The 19459-nt window shown below is 36.3% G+C and overlaps 1 protein-coding gene across 2 annotated transcripts in view; it reads left to right on the top strand.

Moving 5' to 3' along the window:
• The window catches only part of RAD23B (RAD23 homolog B, nucleotide excision repair protein), a 47721-nt gene that overhangs the window by 16382 nt on the left and 11880 nt on the right, over positions 1 to 19459 (top strand). For both annotated transcript variants that reach the window (XM_025359065.1, XM_025359066.1), the window contains 5 exons: positions 527 to 608; positions 2424 to 2503; positions 6592 to 6860; positions 11409 to 11464; positions 18362 to 18489. In XM_025359065.1, the coding sequence (XP_025214850.1) occupies positions 527 to 608; positions 2424 to 2503; positions 6592 to 6860; positions 11409 to 11464; positions 18362 to 18489 (615 nt within the window). The remainder of the gene's footprint in view (positions 1 to 526; positions 609 to 2423; positions 2504 to 6591; positions 6861 to 11408; positions 11465 to 18361; positions 18490 to 19459) is intronic.

Below are 19459 nucleotides of genomic sequence, written 5' to 3'. Positions count from 1 at the left end.
AATACTGATGTCAAGGTCCCACCCTCAGAGATTATGTTTTAATTGGTGTTTGTAAAGCACCCATGGTGATTGTAATGAAGCATAAAACTTAAGATGAATTATTTGCCTTTTAGCATTCACAATTTAACCTTTAACATTGAAGTATTCTTCTTGTTGATGAGACTATTTTATTTCTGAGACTTTTTAGGTGATCGAGCTTTACTTTCTTGCTCTGTGGGAAATAAATCCATAAACATTATATAAATCAAAACTTTGATGTTGAAAACTTTATTTTAAATTATCAAGTCAACTAGTAAATTTTTAAAAATCTGTGTGTATCAGATGGTGTTAAAGTTTATGCCTATCATAACTAATAATATGAGTTAATATTGAATCTTTTTTGATACAAATTGGAAAAACAATCTTTGAGGTTTTGGAAGCATTAATAATTATGTATATAATTTTTGTCTTCCATTATTTATTCAGATTCTGGATTGTCATTTTTTGTTTAGACTTTTTCCAAAACAGATCTTTATTTTTCCTATAGGTGAAAGCACTGAAAGAGAAGATTGAATCTGAAAAGGGGAAAGATGCCTTTCCGGTAGCAGGTCAAAAATTAATTTATGCAGGTATGAATTAAATATTAAAATTAACATGCCATGTCTTGATATTCTTTTAGTTTTAGAAATGTTATCTTACATATTGTAGTATATTCAAATTGTCAGAAAAATGATTGTACAAATAAAAGCAGTGAAAGAGCAGTCGTTTGAATCTAATGTTGATATTCAATCTTCTCTTTATTCACATTTGCCCTATGTATTTTTCCATCAAACGGTATTTTGTTTCATCTTTTGTAAGCATCACGTAACTGGCTTTTGTGTTTTTAATGAAACTGAGCTTTTTAAAAAAATTTAATTGAAACCATTTATACTGATTGTGTTATTATTACTCTGTTTGGAATCATTCCTGTAAAATTAAGTTTTAACCAAAACCGACTGAAGAATACCAAAAAAACACATCACACAGAAAGACATCGACAGGAAGAAAAGGGGATTATGTAAAGAATTCTTAGAAATCAATAAGGAAAGGATGACCAATAAAGCAACAAAGGATAAGAGTAGGAATTATAGATTTAACTAGCCTCACTAATAACCAGGAAAATGTATATTAAAAATACACTTGATATCCAAATTTAGTAGAGAAAATGCTTTCGTTGTAGATGTTAGTAAGGTGGGTGTTTGATCGCCCATGGATTCTTCTATTTTTCTGAATAGTGTTTCCTAAAGTGAGACAGCCTGGCGGAAATGCTAACACGGTGATTCAGTCCTATTATTTTTATAGATCTGAGTTCAGAAGCCTAAAGAAGCAGACATAAAATTCCAATTTCCAGTTTCTTGTTTTGGCCTGTTTTCTCATTCCTATCCATATTCCTTTCTGTCTTAATGTTAGCAGCTTTTGATTCAATAGCTTTTTAAAGGTGGAAAACTAAATTCATGGAGCAGGAAACATCAGGGAGTCCTACTTACCTAATATGGGACCTTCAGCATGATCACAGTCTTTTGTACTTCTTTGTGCATTTCTGAGTTCTGTAGCATCTTGCCCTTTCTTGTGTATCATGTCGTTTTTGAAGTACTTTTAGTATCTTGCTTTGATAGTGTTAGAACATTTCTGATTTATCAGATAATCGGTATTTTGGGGAGCAAGAAATTTGTTTCTCTCCCCTTCTTCGTATCAGAAAAGAATATAGGTTATTTTCCAGAGGACCCCTGTGCAATCAGAGTATTGGATTTTCTTTATCTTCATGGTCTCCTCCTTTTCAGGGTCTCTTTCGTATTTTCTTGCCCAGTAAGTCCTTTATATAATGAAGTAATACATTTGTAAAAATTGATTGTCATTCTATATACACTATATAAGTTTGACATCTTTCAGTTAAATGCATATGCCTTTTAATTTTGTTTATTTTGAGAGAGAGTCTTGCTCTGTCACCCAGGCTGGAGTGCAGTGGTGTGATTATAGCTTGCTGTATCCTTGAACTCCTGGGCTCAAGTGATCCTCCTGCCTCAGCCTCCCAAGTAGCTAGGACCATAGGCATGTGCCACAGTGCCTGGCTAATTTTGAATTATTTTTTTTTATAAACAGGATTTTGTTATGTTGCCCAGGCTGGTCTCAAACTCCTGGCCTCAAGCTGTATTCCCTCCTCAGCCTTCCAAAGGGTTGGGATTACAGGCGTGAGCCACCATACCCTGCCACTTAGGAATTGTTTTATTTTTATCTCGATTGATTGGTTTTTTCTTTGGGAAAAGTACTGACTGATAGAATTTATGTTGGTGATTCATATTTTAATATTTCTGAAATAATCATATTTCAAGTAGAAAGTTGCTTTAACTTATGTGTAAGAGAAAGATTATGCCTTAAATGATTTTTTTTTTCTCTTAATGTATTAGGCAAAATCCTCAATGATGATACTGCTCTCAAAGAATACAAAATTGATGAGAAAAACTTTGTGGTGGTTATGGTGACCAAAGTAAGTTTCAACTTCATTCTGTATATGTTTATGCATGTAAGTCTTTTTAAAAATGATGACCCCAAGTCCACACAACAGACACAGTTTATACACATCCATAGTGGTGTGCACTTTACTAGGAAGCTTTTTAAGAATTTACCTTAAGTGAAACATAAAGTTATTAATGGTTTACATTATTATACATTAAACTATAATTTAATATAGTTTTAATAAAATTTTATGTAAATTGAAACAATTGAAACACCGATAGGAAGAAAAAATTAATATTCAGATTATGTAAAGAATTCTTAGAAATCAGTAAGGAAAGGATGACCAATAAAGCAAAAAGGATAAGAGTAGGAATTATAGATTTAACTAGCCTCACTAACCAGGAAAATGTATACTAAAAATACACTTGATATCCAAATTTAAAATGTTAAAATTATTTTTGCTAGAGTAGTGAAATCATTTATTATATAATTCTTTTTAAATGTCTTTATAAATGGAATAAATGTTTATTCTGTAGTTTTCATAAGTTTGTCTTAAATAGACTTGCTAAATTATGTACTAGTCCTAACAAATTCCTCAAGGCAGAAAAGGCATGAAAGCTTATTATTACAGTGATATTTCTTAGTGAAAGAATATGTTTTTAGAAACTAAAAAAGGGAAAAGGCAACTAAAGAAATGATGGAATGATTTTTGTGAGGAAGTTTTAAACATACTTTCTTGTGATTTAGTAGGCTGGAATGTGTTTGGAACAATTTATGAAAGTAAATTTAAAGCAGAGAATGAACATGGATTTTTTTTAAGAGACTATATACTTGTTTATTTAAAGATAATAATGCAGTGTAGAATTAAGAGACAAATGGAGAAGTGGTACTCATGACATTCATTTTTAGGATTGGATTGTCATAATCTGAGAAAGAACAGTGTTACTTGTAGCAATGAAAATAAGTTTAAATCACTAATTGAAACCACTTCATCAAAGGCCAAAAGTGGAATAAATGTGGGTTTTTTCTCAAAGTCACAAAATAATTAATAGTAATAGAAAATAGAGTTGAAATAAATTTTAATTACCACATCCTTTTATACCAGGAAACAAGCAGCTAAATAATTTACATGTGTTGAACTTGAACATTTTTTAATTTGTTAAGAACCATATTGATTTTGCTATACTTAAGAACTTAACTCACTATATGTTAAGCTTTAAAAGCAGAGAAGCAGAATCGTAAGGAAACCTTGTATCATCTAGGTTTTTTATTCAACTATGGTAAAATATAATAACAAACTTCCAGTTTAATCATTTTAAGTGTACAGTTCAATAACATTATAGTTACATTGTTTTGCTGCTATCACCATCATATGAGTGGAATCCTATGGTATTTGTCTTTTTGTGACTGGCTTATTTCACTTAGCATAATGTTATCAAGGTTCATCTATCTGTGTTATAGCATGTGCCATAATTTGCTGAATACTATTGTATTTTCCCATCTAGTTTTAGCATACATAGTACATAATGGGAAATGTGATAGCCACACATTTTTAAATATGTTTTCTTACTGGTCTTAGTTTCTTTTAATATTACAGTAATCCTGACTATTTAGAACACAAGAATTAAGCAGAAAAAGTCTCAAAGGGTGCGTGTATTTGAGGAATAGATACTTGAAGACTGTTACTATATTACATACAATTCTTTTGTTTTTCCTTCAAGTCCTTTATTCCTAATATTACATAGGATTCTAATGATATTTATGACTGTTTTATTTTGAAGTTAATAGTAGAGGACAACTATAAGAAGGAAGGGAATGCTGCTACAGTAAGGCATTTATGGAAGCACTGAGAAATGACCTTATTAATACAAAGAAGGGAAAGGAAAAAGCTATTAAGATCAAAAGCAAGAATAAAAACTAAAAAGCAGAGAGGGACTTGGTACTGTTTAGAATAAAGAATAAATAGCTGTTCTTGGCAGTAGGAACCTTGAAGATAAGTCATTTTGCAATATTATTTTGATAACATAATTGAGAATATTAAATGAGTTTACCACATTTAAAAGTACATTTTTATCTAGATTGGTTATTACAAAGTTTTGGTGCTTAAAACTCTGAATTTTCACGTTTGTGAAGCGCCAGTCTATCCAGAATAACTGACAATCCAGAATGACCTGAGGATTTCAGCTCATTGAAGTTTTAGAACGTTAATAATCTGCAGAATATTATATTGGCTGTTAAGAAAATTAAGCTAAATAGGAAAAGGGAGTAATGCTAGTATTTTTTAAAAGCCTATCACCTTTCACTAACCTTTTTTTTCCTAATATCTTCTTTATTAAATCAAAAAGACACAAGGCAGCTCAGCTTATTGGTTTTAGAGTTTGTTTATGCTTGTGGCAGATTTTGTTGAATTTAAGTCCTGTCTTCCACCAAAATATCTACCTTTGGTCCTTGGGAAAGTTATGAACTAAACAGGTAGCATTGACAGGCCTTAGGAGAAAGCTAAAACTCATGTAGTATGGTTTTTACGCATGTACAGTTGACCCTTGAACACCACTGAGCTTAGAAGTGCCAGCCTCTCCCCTACAGTTAGAAATCTGCATATACCTTTTGACTCGCCCAAAACTTACCTACTAATAGCCTACTCTTGACCAGAAGCCTTACTGATAAACAGTGGATTAATACATGTTTTGTATGTTACATGTATAATATACTGTATTAAAGTAAGCTAGAGAAACTATTACTAAGAAAATCATGGCCAGGTATGGCGGCTGATGCCATACCTGATGCCATACCTGAAGCACCTTGGGAGACCGAGGTGAGCGAATTGCTTGAGCTCAGGAGTTGGAGATCAGTCTGGGTAACATGGTGAAACCTTGTTTCTAAAAAAAAAAAAAAATACAAACATTTAGCGGGGAGTGGTAGTGTGAGCTTGTAGTCCCAGCTACATGGTGGTGGGGGCGGGGGCAGTGACTGAGGCTGGAGCCTTGAGAGGTTGAGGCTGCAAGGAGCTGTTATCACACCACTGCACTCCAGTCTGGGCTCCAGATAGAGTGAGACCCTCTCTCAAAACAAAGAAAATCACAAGAGAATATTTTTGGTGTTCATTGAGTGTAAGTGGATCATCATGAAGGTCTTCATCCTTGTCTTCACACTAACTAGGCTGAGAAAGAGGAAGGGTTGGTCTTGCTGTCTCAAGGTGGTAGAGATGGAGGAGGTAGAAGGAGAGACAGGCACACTCAGTGTAACTTATATTGAAAAAAATCATCATATAAGTGGACCCAGTGCAGTTCAAACCCTTGTTATTCAAGGGTCAACTAATTGTTTTTTTGCTCTGTGGAACACTTTATGGCTCTACTTCCAGTTCAGAAAGTGCTGAGCATGTGGAGGTAACTTAATTTGGCCTTCATTTTTCTGCTTATCTACATATGCATCTCAAAGTATTGTGAACCTTTTTGTACTTGGACCTGTTGATTTGTAGTCAGTTTTGAGATTTTCCTCCCTCTTCTAAAATACTGTACGACAGAATATTTGATATGTTTATAAATAAACATTTATACTGCCATTTCAAGAACATTATTTTGGGCTGGGTGTAGTAGTTTATGCCTGTAATCCTAGTGCTTTGGGAGGCCGTGGTGGGAGGATTGCTTGAGGCCAGGAGTTCAAGACCAGCCTGGGCAATGTAGCAAGACCCTGTCTTTAAAGAAAATTATTTTGGTAATGCTTTTAAGTGGTAATTTAAAGTTACAACTCAGGTACATGGTTTTTTTGGGAAAATGATACGGTTTTCTTTTTTGTTATATATATATATATACACACACACACTCTATATTTCAAATTTTTGACTTTTTATATTAACTTGATATGAAGACTGAAATTGTTGGGTAAAATTAATTGTGGTTGATAATTAAGATTAACATATGCTCTCATGAGCTTTGAAAGAGTAACCATGAGTCAGACTGCTAATATTGATCATTTATTGAGTCATTTTACAAAATTATTTTCAAGTTACAGGTTGTTATTAGTGCTATGTTTGTGGCATCCTGTAACGGTATAGTGTAATTAGAGATCAGTCAATATGTAGTATTTTATCGTAATTTATTTTGCCTTCAATGTGTTTAGCCCAAAGCAGTGTCCACACCAGCACCAGCTACAACTCAGCAGTCAGCTCCTGCGAGCACTACAGCCGTTACTTCCTCTACCGCAACAACTGTGGCTCAGGCTCCAACCCCTGTCCCTGCTTTGGCTCCCACTTCCACACCTGCATCCATCACTCCAGCATCAGCGACAGCATCTTCTGAACCTGCACCTGCTAGTGCAACTAAACAAGAGAAACCTGCAGAAAAGCCAGCAGAGACACCAGTGGCTACTAGCCCAACAGCAACTGACAGGTAGGAACTGGATTCTAGGAAATTCTATCTCAAAATCCGTGTTTAACAGGAGCTTCATGCATTTATTTTGATTATTGTTTTGATTAAACTGACTGTATCTACTATGTTAAGCCATTTTTAAACGTTTGACTAAAACATATGCTATGTCTATTTTGATAGTTTGCTAAGGAGAATATAAGTACAAATTTTCATAATCAGATTTCTGTACTCTGTTGATTTGGGCAGGGTGGGGTGCAGTGGGAAGGAGAGAGCAGGTGAAAATCATTTTTTAGTAGAAACGTTAGGAAATACAAATAACCAAAATGAGTCAAGGATTATAACATGACATTGCCACCCTAATCATCATTTGTACTTGATCTGTATTCTTTGTGGTCATTGTCATATATATCATAAGCATCCTTGTTAGTAAATCTTTCCAGTAGTTTATACATTGTGTTTGGTTCTGACATTTGTTAGCTCTTGTAACCTGAACCTATGGATTATTTCAATTTTTCACTGTTGTAGCTGTATCTTTGTGAACTTGTGTGGAAATTCAAGCTTCTGCCTGTGTAGATCTTTAGGGGAAAAGGGGAAAAGAGTGTTGGGATATTTGAGGAGCAAGAAATAATTTCTTGTGGGAAGTTGACAGCAGAGACACCTCAACTAAGTGGCTACTTGGCAGTTAGGATTATTGAGCAGTTTAAGACAAGATTTTTTTTTTTTTCCTCCCCAGATGATCAGGTAAATTGACCAAATGCTTAAGTCAGAGAGGTCTCTTGGTTGGAAATCATTCAGCACAATTCCTTGATCTAAGAGCATGAGTTATATTATGACCAGCCTTCACTGGCACTACAGCTGTTTGTGCTTTGTGACTTAGAGCAACTCAGGACCTCAGAGGTAGTAGTTATATGATCCTTGCAGTCAGAATCAGACACAGTGGAAAACTGCAGTGACTGGAAGGGTTAACAGACATGGAAAGGGGTTAAGATATATATGACAATAATCAGAAAGATATAGTTGTGATCCTTCATTTTAGTGTTCTGCCTTTGAGTGTGGTTTCTGTGTCTGACTTAGTCAACCGTGTTTGGAGGAGTCTGAGCCACCGGATTCATTGCTTACTCAGGAGTCTCTTTCTAAAGAATTGATTCCCTAAGAAGATAACATGGGTTTAGGCAATAAAATATTTGCGCTGTTACTTGCCTAGAACACTGCTTTAAGTATTCTGTGACACCATTGCCTAACTTGATCTATCTTTCCCATGTACAACTAGAAATGCATTCAACCATCTTATCCTAGTGGATACCACGTACAGTCAGGTTAAGCTGTTACATCACAGAGCTGTTGATCAGGTCTGTGTGTGAGAGGGAACTTAGAAATTTTAAAAATTGGTTCACCAAAGCACTTAAATATTGCAAACTTAATACGTCTTTAAGTCAGTCGGCACAGTACATCTTATTCTCTTAATTGCTTTAAGCTCCTTTAAAAAAAACAGTGTGAGAATTTTAAAGTTGATCAATACATTTTAATGTACTAATGCCATAGATTTAAATTTGTTTCTTCATTAACTCTTTTTTTTTTGAGACAGAGTCTCGCTCTGTCACCCAGGCTAGAGTGCAGTGGCATGATCGTGGCTCACTGCAGTCTCCACCTCCCGGGTTCAAGCGATTCTCCTGTCTCAGCCTCCTGAGTAGCTGGGATTACAGGTGTGAGCCACCACGCCCAGCCCATTAACTCTACTTTTATTTTCTTCCCGGAGTTGCAGTTTTACTTAACGTTATTCTAAAAAGAGCCAGGATTATCTTTTCAGACCTACAAAAGTTGCATAAGTAACTTGATGGTCAGTGATCCCGGAAAGCAGACACTAGAGTTTCTTAGTTGGACTTTGTATACCAACTGCTTATTCTTATTTCTGAAAATTTTACCTCAGAGAAATATAGAAAGAGAGGAATGAGAGAAACAGAAAACAAGCTGCTTAAATGTGTCTTAGTTCCTTTATCTTTGCTGGAAAATATCTACTGTCCTGTGAAACACAAAACCTAGTGAATAATTATCAGGAGATAAGCTGATAAGAGTTTGGAGTGTCGGGAAGTCTGTTTGTTATTAGGGGTTTGTTTCTTTAGGTCAATTTTGTTCTTTTAAAAATTGTCTATTACAGTGCAAATTCCACTTGATATCTACCTGAGAGGAACTGCACTTGTGCCCATGACCGTATTGTTTGTAATTAAAGGACAAATTGGAATCCTAAATTGACCTGTGGTTTATTCATAGTAGAGAACAGGACTACTTAAAGTGTAGTTGTCAATAGGCCGCATCAGCATCACTGGGAGTGTGTTTGACGTGAATTCTTGGGCCACCCTGGACCTGTAAATCAGAATTATCTGGGAGTGGATCCCAGAAATCAGCAAGCCCTCCTGGTGAATACTTGGGATTCTTGAAATTTGTAAAATTTGAGAAACTCTGCTAACTGATACTGCAAGACAGTTAAAGTATGTACTATATAAGCATGTTAAATAAGTGTGGTTTTGAGGCTTTGTTATTGAGTGAAGAAAGCAGGTTGCAAAAGAGTATAGGTGATAACCATAAACCAGACAAAACCCATAAACAACATCGTACATTTTCTGTGGGTATGCATGTTAATGTGTAGAAGAGAAGTAGGCAAGCGTTGACATATAACTGATGAGTGGTTTCCTCTGTGGTTGGAGAGGGGAGAAGTAGTGAGACAGAATCAAGATTAAAGAATAGTGGTTAAAGTATAAGTACACCCAGTCTTATCTGTGGTGTTTAAAGAGAACTTTTTAAAGACAATGTGTGATAATAGTGTAAATCATTCTAAGGGAGACGAGTCTTCCCGGATTTTAAAATGTGTTATACAGTAGTGATTAAAACAGTTTGGAATGGCTCATAGTACAAAGATTGGTCAGGGAAATCAACAGTAGCTTAGAAATAGACGCAAATAGATAGAGGAACTTAATAGAAAATAAAGATACAATTTCAGAACAATGTGGGGAAAATGCTGTTGAGATCTCATCATCTGGAATGAAAAAAGAATGACCCCTCATACTATACACCTGCAAAAATAAATTACAGATAGATACGGATTTAATGCAAAAGAAAAGCCGTAAACTAATGGAGAACAAGGGAACGAAAGAATAATCTTCACTTTGCGAAGTCATTCCTAAGCAAGACAACAACAACAACAAAAAAAATTGTAACAGGAAAGATTGATAAATTTGACTACAGAAAGAATTTAAATGCAGGAAACCAAAGTACGCATTCCTTAATAAGAGCTTAATTTGATCTTTTAAATGGAATACTGTGCATCTGTGGGAAGAAATTGAAGTAGATTTGATTGTGGCGACATAGAATGATTGTTAAGTTAAAAAACACAAAAGCTTAAAAAACAAAACAACAAAGTAAGACGCAAATTGTTATTCTTTTAAATAGAAATTGGTGTCATAGTGGTGGTCTCTGGGTTGGGGTAGGAAAAATTTAGTTTTTATATATTGTGCTTTTTGAAATTTTATTTTCTCTGCATTAGTTTTACAGTATATTTAATGAAGAACTTAAAAATTATACCAAAGGATTATATTAATCATAATATTCATATTGGGTGTTATGATGCCAGGCACTTTGCTAAGCAGTCTACTAGTGTAGCCCTACCCACAACACTCTGTAGTATATGATACTATCATTGACCATTGTACTGATGAAGAAACAGGCTTAGAAAGGTTCAGTAATTTACGAATCCAAACTTGGGTTTTCTGCTCTTACCATATACTACCAAGGGCTTTCTCAGAAATGAAATATAATGGGTGTTTTTTTTAATTGAGACTCAGGTCTAAGTGTTTATGCGTGTCTGCTTTAATTTAAACTTGCAACTACTACCTTTACCACTGTTGTAAACTTAAGTTTATTTTTCTTTGGCCTGCTCTTCATGGTCTTTCATAATTTTCTTTTATTGCAGACTTCTCTGTAGTTTCCCAACAGAAACTTAATCTTTTTACACTGATTTTCATTATATTCAAACTTGGATTTAACCCGTATCTACCTTTTTTGCATATGCTATATTTCTTTATTTGAATGTCTTCTTTCAGTGTCCTCGTTCAGAACTTATCTGTAAGATCTCATTATGTGAAGACTATAGCCTAATTTGGTTTCTTCATGTGCTATTTTACTATATACTGCTTTTGATATTTCTTCTGGTGTGACTTGATTTATAAATTATTTAACGTCTCATGTAAATTACTTCAGGTAAATAATTGTGCATTATCTTTTTTGTATTCAATAGACATGCTGTCTGTTAGGATATTATTTTATATATTTTGACATTTAAAATGATGGATTCTCAGAATAGGAGGAGTACCAAGATTGAAAATTTTTCCCAAACCACAAATGTTGTAGATAAAGCTTTTGGATTTAATCTAGAAGAGACAGTTTAAATACTTTAGTCAGACTTTTATATTTAATTAAAATCAAAGAATCTGTTTACAAATTGGATAGTTACTAAACTAATGTAAATTAAATTGTATATACTTTTTAAAATGTGATTGTTCTAAAATCCTTTTACAGTACATCGGGAGATTCTTCTCGATCAAACCTTTTTGAAGATGCAACGAGTGCACTTGGTAAGTATCTACTTTTCCTTGTAAACAACCTGTAAAGAGATAGGTAAGAGGCTTCACTTTTCTAGATCGTGATAAAAGTGTTAATAATTTGCATGGTTATTTATAATCAAGCTGTAAAATGATTGAATTAAATAATTCAATTAAGTGTTACTAAAGACTTTTAAATTAATATTTATGTATTGAGTTATTTAAAACTTGCTCTGAGTTGAGCATACTTGGTTAAAGCAAATAAATTTCCATTTTCCAGATGGAAATTTTAAATGTGATCCTAACATGGTTGATCTGTGTATGTATGGGTTTATTACAAAGGGTCTTTGAAATGGGTATGACATTTTTCTAGATCTGTCTCACACATCATGTGTATTCGCCTTCAGACTTAATTCCAACTTGATGGCACTGTACATTCCCATCTATATCATGTTGCTTGCATTGGCTTGCAGCAAAAATGCTTTTTTATCCCAACTTTGACCTGCTGAATAATGCCTTTCCATTTCCCGTCACTCCAGTCTATCAAAATGAAGCACCTTTTTTTTTCTCCCATTGTAGCATCTCTGATATAGTTCCTGCTAATTACTGGTTTATTGGCTGGCAACTCCATTCCTACTGTTTGGTACTCTTAAATGGCAGGGAGGGAGAAAGCGAGGAATAGGTAGAAACAGCAGCTTTGGTGCAGTACAGGCTCTGGATTCCTGCTTAGCTTCTACAGCAGCAGAGTTCCAGCAGCAGTACCACCTCCTAGCATCTGAGTTGGTTCTCTGACCTAGTTGAGCTGGAACTCCGTGATGCGCTCGTTGCCATGGAAAATGGCATGTACATGTAGTAGCAAAACAGTAGTTTAAATTATCTAAGATTGCCTGGGTGTGCCAACCCCAGATTTTCATCTTTGAGGAACAGTGTCCTAAAACACTCTGCTGTCAAATACAGTATGAGTTAGTCTCCAGCCAGGAAAACAGAAACCACTCTATTTCAAACAGGGAAAGGCTTAATCTTAGGAAATTGTTAGGAATTGGAAGGGCTGGAGAATAGGATTACCCAGAGATCAGTAAACTGTCTGTGGCCTCGGGGCTGGAGCCAGCTGGCACTTGTATGGCTAATGGTGCTGAAGGCTCTGGCTGTGGTCACTGCTGCTGCAGCTGTAATGCATTGATGCTCCTGAGTGGGAGCCTGGGAGGCCATGCTGTAGCTGCTGCTGCTACACTCAAGCCTCTGTGACTATGTCTTACTTCCCATTCTCAACTTTATGGTGTCGGGATCCCTCTACATTTTCTTCTTTAGTTTACCCAAGTCTCTATGTTGATTCCTGCTTTTTTATTTTATTCTGATTTATCTTGTTGCTGCACAAATTAACCTTGCTTCTTTAAACTTTCCTTCTTTGGTTTCTGTGACACCACTCTTCCTGATCCATACCTCTGGGTCTTCCCTCTCAAGCTTTTCTTTTCTTTTCTTCTTTTCTTTTCTTTTTTTTTTTTTTTTGAGATGTAGTCTCGCTCTCTCGCCCAGATTGGAGTGCAGTGGCGTGATCTTGGCTCACTGCAACCTCCACCTCCCAGGTTCAAGCAATTCTCCTGCCTCAGCCTCCTGTGTAGCTGGGATTACAGGCACGTGCCACCACGCCTGGCTAATTTTGTGTATTTTTAGTAGTGACGGGGTGTCACTGTGTTAGTCAGGATGGTCTCAATCTCCTGGCCTTGTAATCTGCCCGCCTCGGCCTCCCGAAGTACTGGGATTACAGGCGTGAGCCACAACGACCGGCCAGTTAATTCATTTTAGTTTACCTGACTATTAAATGTATGAGTTTTCTATGGTTCCATTCTAGGTCATAGTTCAGACTATGGGAATGACCAATACCATCCATATACTATGTAGATTCCCCAAATTATAGCTGCAGTACAGATCTCCCTCTGAACTCCCAAACTCGTATCTTGACATTGTCAACTAGAAAACTTAGAACCTCCATGACTTTAGGTTTCAAACTGACTCATTTTTTATTCCCCAGTCTGAGTCTTTCCTTTTGTTCCCTTCTTACTTGTACCATCAGTCATTCATCCACCCTCTGCCTCTTTTGGCCCAGTAAGTCTGTTTCTTTTCCTTTCTCTCCTCTCCCCTCTGACCTCTCTTCTTCCTTCCTCCTTCCCCCTTCCACTTCCTCCCATCATTCCACAGTTACTAATGACTCCCTCTCTTAACGTCTCTGGAATATTTGTTTTCCCTGTCATTTAGTTGCCTTAGTTCGGGTCCTTATTTCACTTATACTCTTGCATTATCCTTATCCACCTGGTCTGCCTCTTCCTTACCAGAGTGTATTTTCTAAAAAGCAGCTCTGATGGGGTCTTTGTTAATTCCTTTAATAGTTCCTCATGACCTAGAAAGTAAGTCCAGAGCTTATTCTTTTTAATTTTTAAAATTTGTATATATTTAGAGAGTACAAGTGCAGATTTCTTACATGCATATATTACGTGGTGGTGAAGTTTGGGCTTTTAGTGTAGCCATCACCTGAATAATGAACATTTATTGTACCAAAAAGGAAATTTTTGAACCCACACTCCACTCCCTACCTTTTGTCGTTTCCAGTGTGTATTATTCCATTCTATATGATGTGTGCCTATGGTTCAGCTCCAACTTGTGAGGACATGTGGTATTTGACTGTTTCTGAGTTATTTCATTTAGGATAGTGGCCTCCATAGTTCTATCCATGTTGCTGTAAAAAAGACATGATTTTATTATTTTTGATGGGTGAGTACTTTTACACACACACACCCCATTTTCTTTATCTCATCCTCCATTTAATGATTCCATATCTTTACTATTGTGAATAATGCCATGATTAACATACAAGTGCAGGTATCTTTTTGATATAATGATTTATTTCCCTTTGGGTATATACATAGTAGTGGAATTTCTGGATTAAATGATAGTTCTGTTTTTAAGTTCTTTGAGAAATTTCCGTGCTGTTTTCCATCAAGGATATACTAATTGACATTCCTGCCGGCAGTATGTAAGCCTTCTATTTGCTTCGCATCCTTGCCTGACATCTGATGTGACATGGGACATCTCATTGTGGTTTTAATTTGCATTTCTCTGATGATTAGTGATGTTGAGCATTTTTTCATGTTTGTTGGCCACTTGTATGTCTTCTTTTGAAAAATGTCCAGTCATGGTTTTTGCCCACTTTTTAATGGGGTTATTTGGTTTTTTTCTTCATGTTGAAGTTCTAGATAATAACACTTTGTTAGATTTCCTATGCCAGTGTCCAGAAGAGTTTTTCTAGGTTTTCTTCTCGGTTTTTTGTAGTTTCAGGTCTTAATATTTAGGCTTTAATCTGTTTTGAGTTAACTTTTGTGTTTGATGAGAAGTCTGGGTCTAGTTTCATTCTTCTAAATGTGGCTATCCAATTTCCCAGCACTGTTTGTTGAATGGGGTGTCCTTTCCCCCGTGCATGTTTTTGTTGACTTTGTTGAAGATCAATTTGGTTGTAGGGTATGCAGCTTTATTTCTGAGTTCTCTATTCTGTTCCATTGATCGATGAGTCTGTTTTTATACCAGTACCATGCTGTTTTGATTACAGTAGCCTGGTAATAGTATTTGAAGTCAGGTAATATGATCAAAGCTTATTCTGAATGGCATATATAAAGTTCTTCATCACCACCTCTTTGGCCTCATTACTCTGTTTCTTGTCCAGTCTCTCTCGTTTTGTTTGTTTGTTTGTTTGTTTTTTTGACTCACTCTCTGTCTTTGTCACCCAGGCTGGAGTGCAGTGGCGCAGGCTCCACTGCAATCTCCGCCTCCTGGGTTCAAGAAATTCTCCTGCCTCAGCCTTCCAAATAGCTGGGATTACAGGCACCTGCCACCATGCCCAGCTAATTTTTGTGTTTTTAGTACATACGGGGTTTCACCACGTTGGCCACGATGGTCTTGAACACCTGACCTTAGGTGATTCGCCCACCTCGGCCTCCCAAAGTGCTGGGATTACAGGTGTGAGCCACCATGCCAGCCTCTCTAGTTCTTTTTACAAGTCGTTTGCCTTTGGACTTTTAAGATCTAAAAAGTATCACACTGCTGATAGGTATTTTTTGAGATTCTATAATTTAACTAGGAAACATGATTTTAGGAGTCATAGTATAATGATTAGATGTGGAGACTTCACTATCAGGCTGTGTGTGTTTGTATCTGCACCATGACTTAATACTTTGAGCTTTTTTTTTTTTTGGAGACAGAGTCTTGCTCTTTCACCAGGCTGGAGTGCAGTGGCATGATCTTGGCTCACTGCAGTCTCTGCCTCCGGGGTTCAGGCAGTTCTCCTGCCTCAGCCTCCTGAGTAGGTGGGACTACAGGCACGTGCCACCGTGCCCAGATAATTTGTTTGTATTTTTAGTAAAGATGGGATTTCACCATGTTGACCAGGATGGTCTTGATCTCCTGATCTCGTGATCGCCCGCCTCAGCCTCCCAAGTCTTGGGGTTACAGGTGTGAGCCACCACGCCTGGCCTTTACCAAATTATTAATCTCTCCAAGCTGTAACCTCCTCATCTTTTAAAGGAGTTGAAATTAAACCTTTCTTATGAAGTAGAGAGGACTAAAAGAAAAACACCATGTTAAAATAGTGCAGTTCTGGTTTTCTGTAGCTCTTAATTTCAGTTGTATTGATACTGATTTCTATATCTGGGAATTGGGTTACTGAAAGTGTATTGCTACTTGAGTTGCTTTGTGCTCGAATTATATCAGTAGATAAGAAAATGAATAATTAAAAATTATTGTTTTATGGGATGGGAAAAGGAAAGTCATTATTTTAAACAAGATATCAAATGATTAATCTCTTTGTGATATTTAGGGGTTTTTTAGCTATTAAACACCTTTATTTGGAAAGTTCTGCAGAAAAAAATTATTTATTCAACGGATACTCGGTGTCAGCTGTGTATCAGGGAAATATGCAAAATGGCATGGTTTTCTGCACAAACTTGCATTCAGTTGGGGCAAGAAAAAAATAATGAAACTTTAAAAGAAAAAAAGATAAATGATATTAAGAACACAAAGGGCGTCCCTAAAGAAAAAACAGAAGGCTACCTGGGATGGCTAGGCAATACCTTTTAAATATAGAACTGAAGCATGTTGAAGGAACTGGCCATCTAAAGATAACTGGTGTTGTGTAAAGGCCCTGAGGCAGGAAAAGGTGTGGCCTGCTGAAATAACACCGGGAAGATGAGTGTGGTGGGTGGAGCATTGTTGAGGGCTGGGAGCCAGAAATTAGATGAGGGGTTTTGTGTGTGTGTATGTGTGTGTGTGTGTTGACTTTTGCAACTGGCTGAAGAATAGATTGTAGATATGGAGACAAGAGTTGGAAATGTTGTAATCCCATGTACAGACTGTTGTGGGCTTGTCTTCAGTGTTGACAGTAGAGAATGAAGAGATGGGTTTAGGGTGTAATTTAGAGATAGAACTTAAGAGGTATGCTGGTAAATGAGGTGTGGAAGGAAGAGGAAAAGGAACTGAAATCCCCAGGGTTTCTGTTCAAGCACTTAGGAGGTGAATAGAGGTGTCATTTATTTAAAGAGAGCAAACAGATAATGGTGGGACACATTTGAGAGGGAAATCTGAATTGCAATTAGTTGAGGAATGAGTGGAATGTGAGAAAATGGACATGTGTTCAATAGCTGTGGCTGTGATGGGAAGAGAGCAGATGGTTCCTCAAAGAGGAATTAAGATGAAGTCAAAGGAGGGAGGTGTGTTTTTGTTTTAGGGTGAAATATAGGACATAGTTAACTACTGACCCAGGATAATTACACAGAGGGGGAAAGATGTTGGTGGAGAAGAGAGGATAACCAAATCCAGTTTGGTAATGGTCCCCAGAACACAAGCGGAAGAGACGATAGTTTTAAGTAAGGTAAGTTTATGAGGAAAATAACTTTCATTTATTCAGAGTGTTGTCTGTGCTGAGAGGAGGGAGCATAGGAGTCTGCAAGAAGTGACTTGTTGGAATATTAGCGCTTAGGGCATTTTACCAACTTTGTATAGTGTACAAGATTTTAACTTTCTAGCTCCTAACCTCTTTCCCCACTGTTTTAGTTATATAAGGTATCAAAGGGAAACTGAACTTGTTGCATCAGAGTTGATGGTTTGAAATGCCATCCCTTCCCCAGCATATTTTCAGAATTCAGTGTCTCTTCTTACCAGTTGCCTTCTTTGACCTCCTGATTCTCCCTTACCTTTGTACCTCATTTTTCTGTTATACTTTGAAACGTATTATATGAGTTTCCTGTTGCTACTGTAGTAAGTTAACACAAACTTAATGGTGTAGAACAACACAGATTAACTATCTTCTAGTACTGTAGGTTAGAAGTGAGACACAGGGCTCACTGTACTAAAATTAGGGAGCTGGAGTTCCTTTTTGGAGACTCCAGGGAAGAATTTTTGTCCTGATCCTGTCCAGTTTCTAGAAACTGTTCACATACCTTGGCTGGTAGCCCCTTTCTCCATCTTCAAAGGCAACAGCATAACATCTCTCATCCTGGTTTTGTCTCCTCCTCCTCACACCTGTTTCTCTGACCTATTCACCTGCCTCCTCCTACTGTTCTTAAGGATTCATGTCATTATGCTGGACACACTTAGATAATCCGGAATGAGGTCTCTATCTTAAAGTCAGCTGATTAGCAACCTTAATTTTATCTATAACCTTAATTTCCCTTTGCCATGTAGCCTATTTTTAGGTTCTAGGAATCAAACCGGAGGGCATCTTTGGGGGACCATTACCTACTACATGTATGTTGAAATTTATACTGTTACTCATCTTTGTATTCCTAGCACAGTTGTGCCTGAAATGTTGTATACATGAATCAAGAAATGTATAGAGAATGCTTATTTATTAAATGTTCCTTTTCTTTCCCCTCCACCCTCCCTTTTTAGTGACAGGTCAGTCTTACGAGAATATGGTAACTGAGATCATGTCAATGGGCTATGAACGAGAGCAAGTAATTGCAGCCCTGAGAGCCAGTTTCAACAACCCTGACAGAGCAGTGGAATATCTTTTAATGGTGAGAAACATGTTTTACTTTACTTCATTCTAGTTGTTTAAGATCAAAATCTCAAAGAAACAGATTTTAAAGGACCACTTCACCTGTATGATATATGCTAGATGATACACAGTGCTTTTTTTTCTAGTATGTTTGTATTTTGTGTTAATAAAATGTAACCTTTTTTAATATGGTGGTCCAGCATTGCAGTAGCTTTTTAGGTACCACTGTGCATGAATTATTAAGAACAAAAATTTTAAGCTTGAGAATTCGGGCCAAATTCTTTTGCTTATACTATGCATATATCTGTAATAAGTTGCCAGCTTTTTAAAATCTGGGAAATTTCACATATAAGTACAGATTTCTGGTTTATCTGGACAACTTTGGATCCCAGATTTTTGCAAGGGATTAAGGAAAATATTTTAGATCATAGAATCTAATTCATTATCCTCTGATTCACTCTGTTACCAATGTAACATCACGCATTTAACGAATGATGTTACTTACCTGGTTCCATTAGCATTTGAATTTGTTTTTATAGTCAGTAGGAGTTGAGGGACTTTTTGAATAAGGTTTTCTTTTTTTTTACCGGTAATGGGAGTTTTTGAGAAATAGATTGTTGTGGACATTGACTGAAACACTTGGTATTAAGATGAAAGTCTGCTAGTTTTACAGATGTGACACAGGCTAAAGTAATTGAATTAACTTTTAAAAAATCTTCTATTCTATAATTGTCTGCTGTTTTGGAGTATTATCAAAGTCTGAATTGCCCTAAATACCATCTTAGAGTTGCTCTTTTTGTATCTTAGAGTTAACTCTTTTGGCAATTAATCCACAGTTTAACCCATTCCTTTATGTCTAGGTTGTCCTTTGTGTCTAAGTTGTACTTCTGTTAAAAATTCCTTTCAGGTAGCTGGCTAGTTTCAGAAGAGTCAGTTATAAGCCTCATAACTGTACTCTGCCTCCACCATTTATTTACCCATGCATTTGG

This window comes from Theropithecus gelada, chromosome 15 (assembly GCF_003255815.1).
Source record: "Theropithecus gelada isolate Dixy chromosome 15, Tgel_1.0, whole genome shotgun sequence".
In the NCBI taxonomy this organism is placed as follows: Eukaryota; Metazoa; Chordata; class Mammalia; order Primates; family Cercopithecidae; genus Theropithecus; species Theropithecus gelada.
Note: the sequence above shows the minus strand (reverse complement) of the source record. Positions and strands in the feature narration are given on the sequence as shown.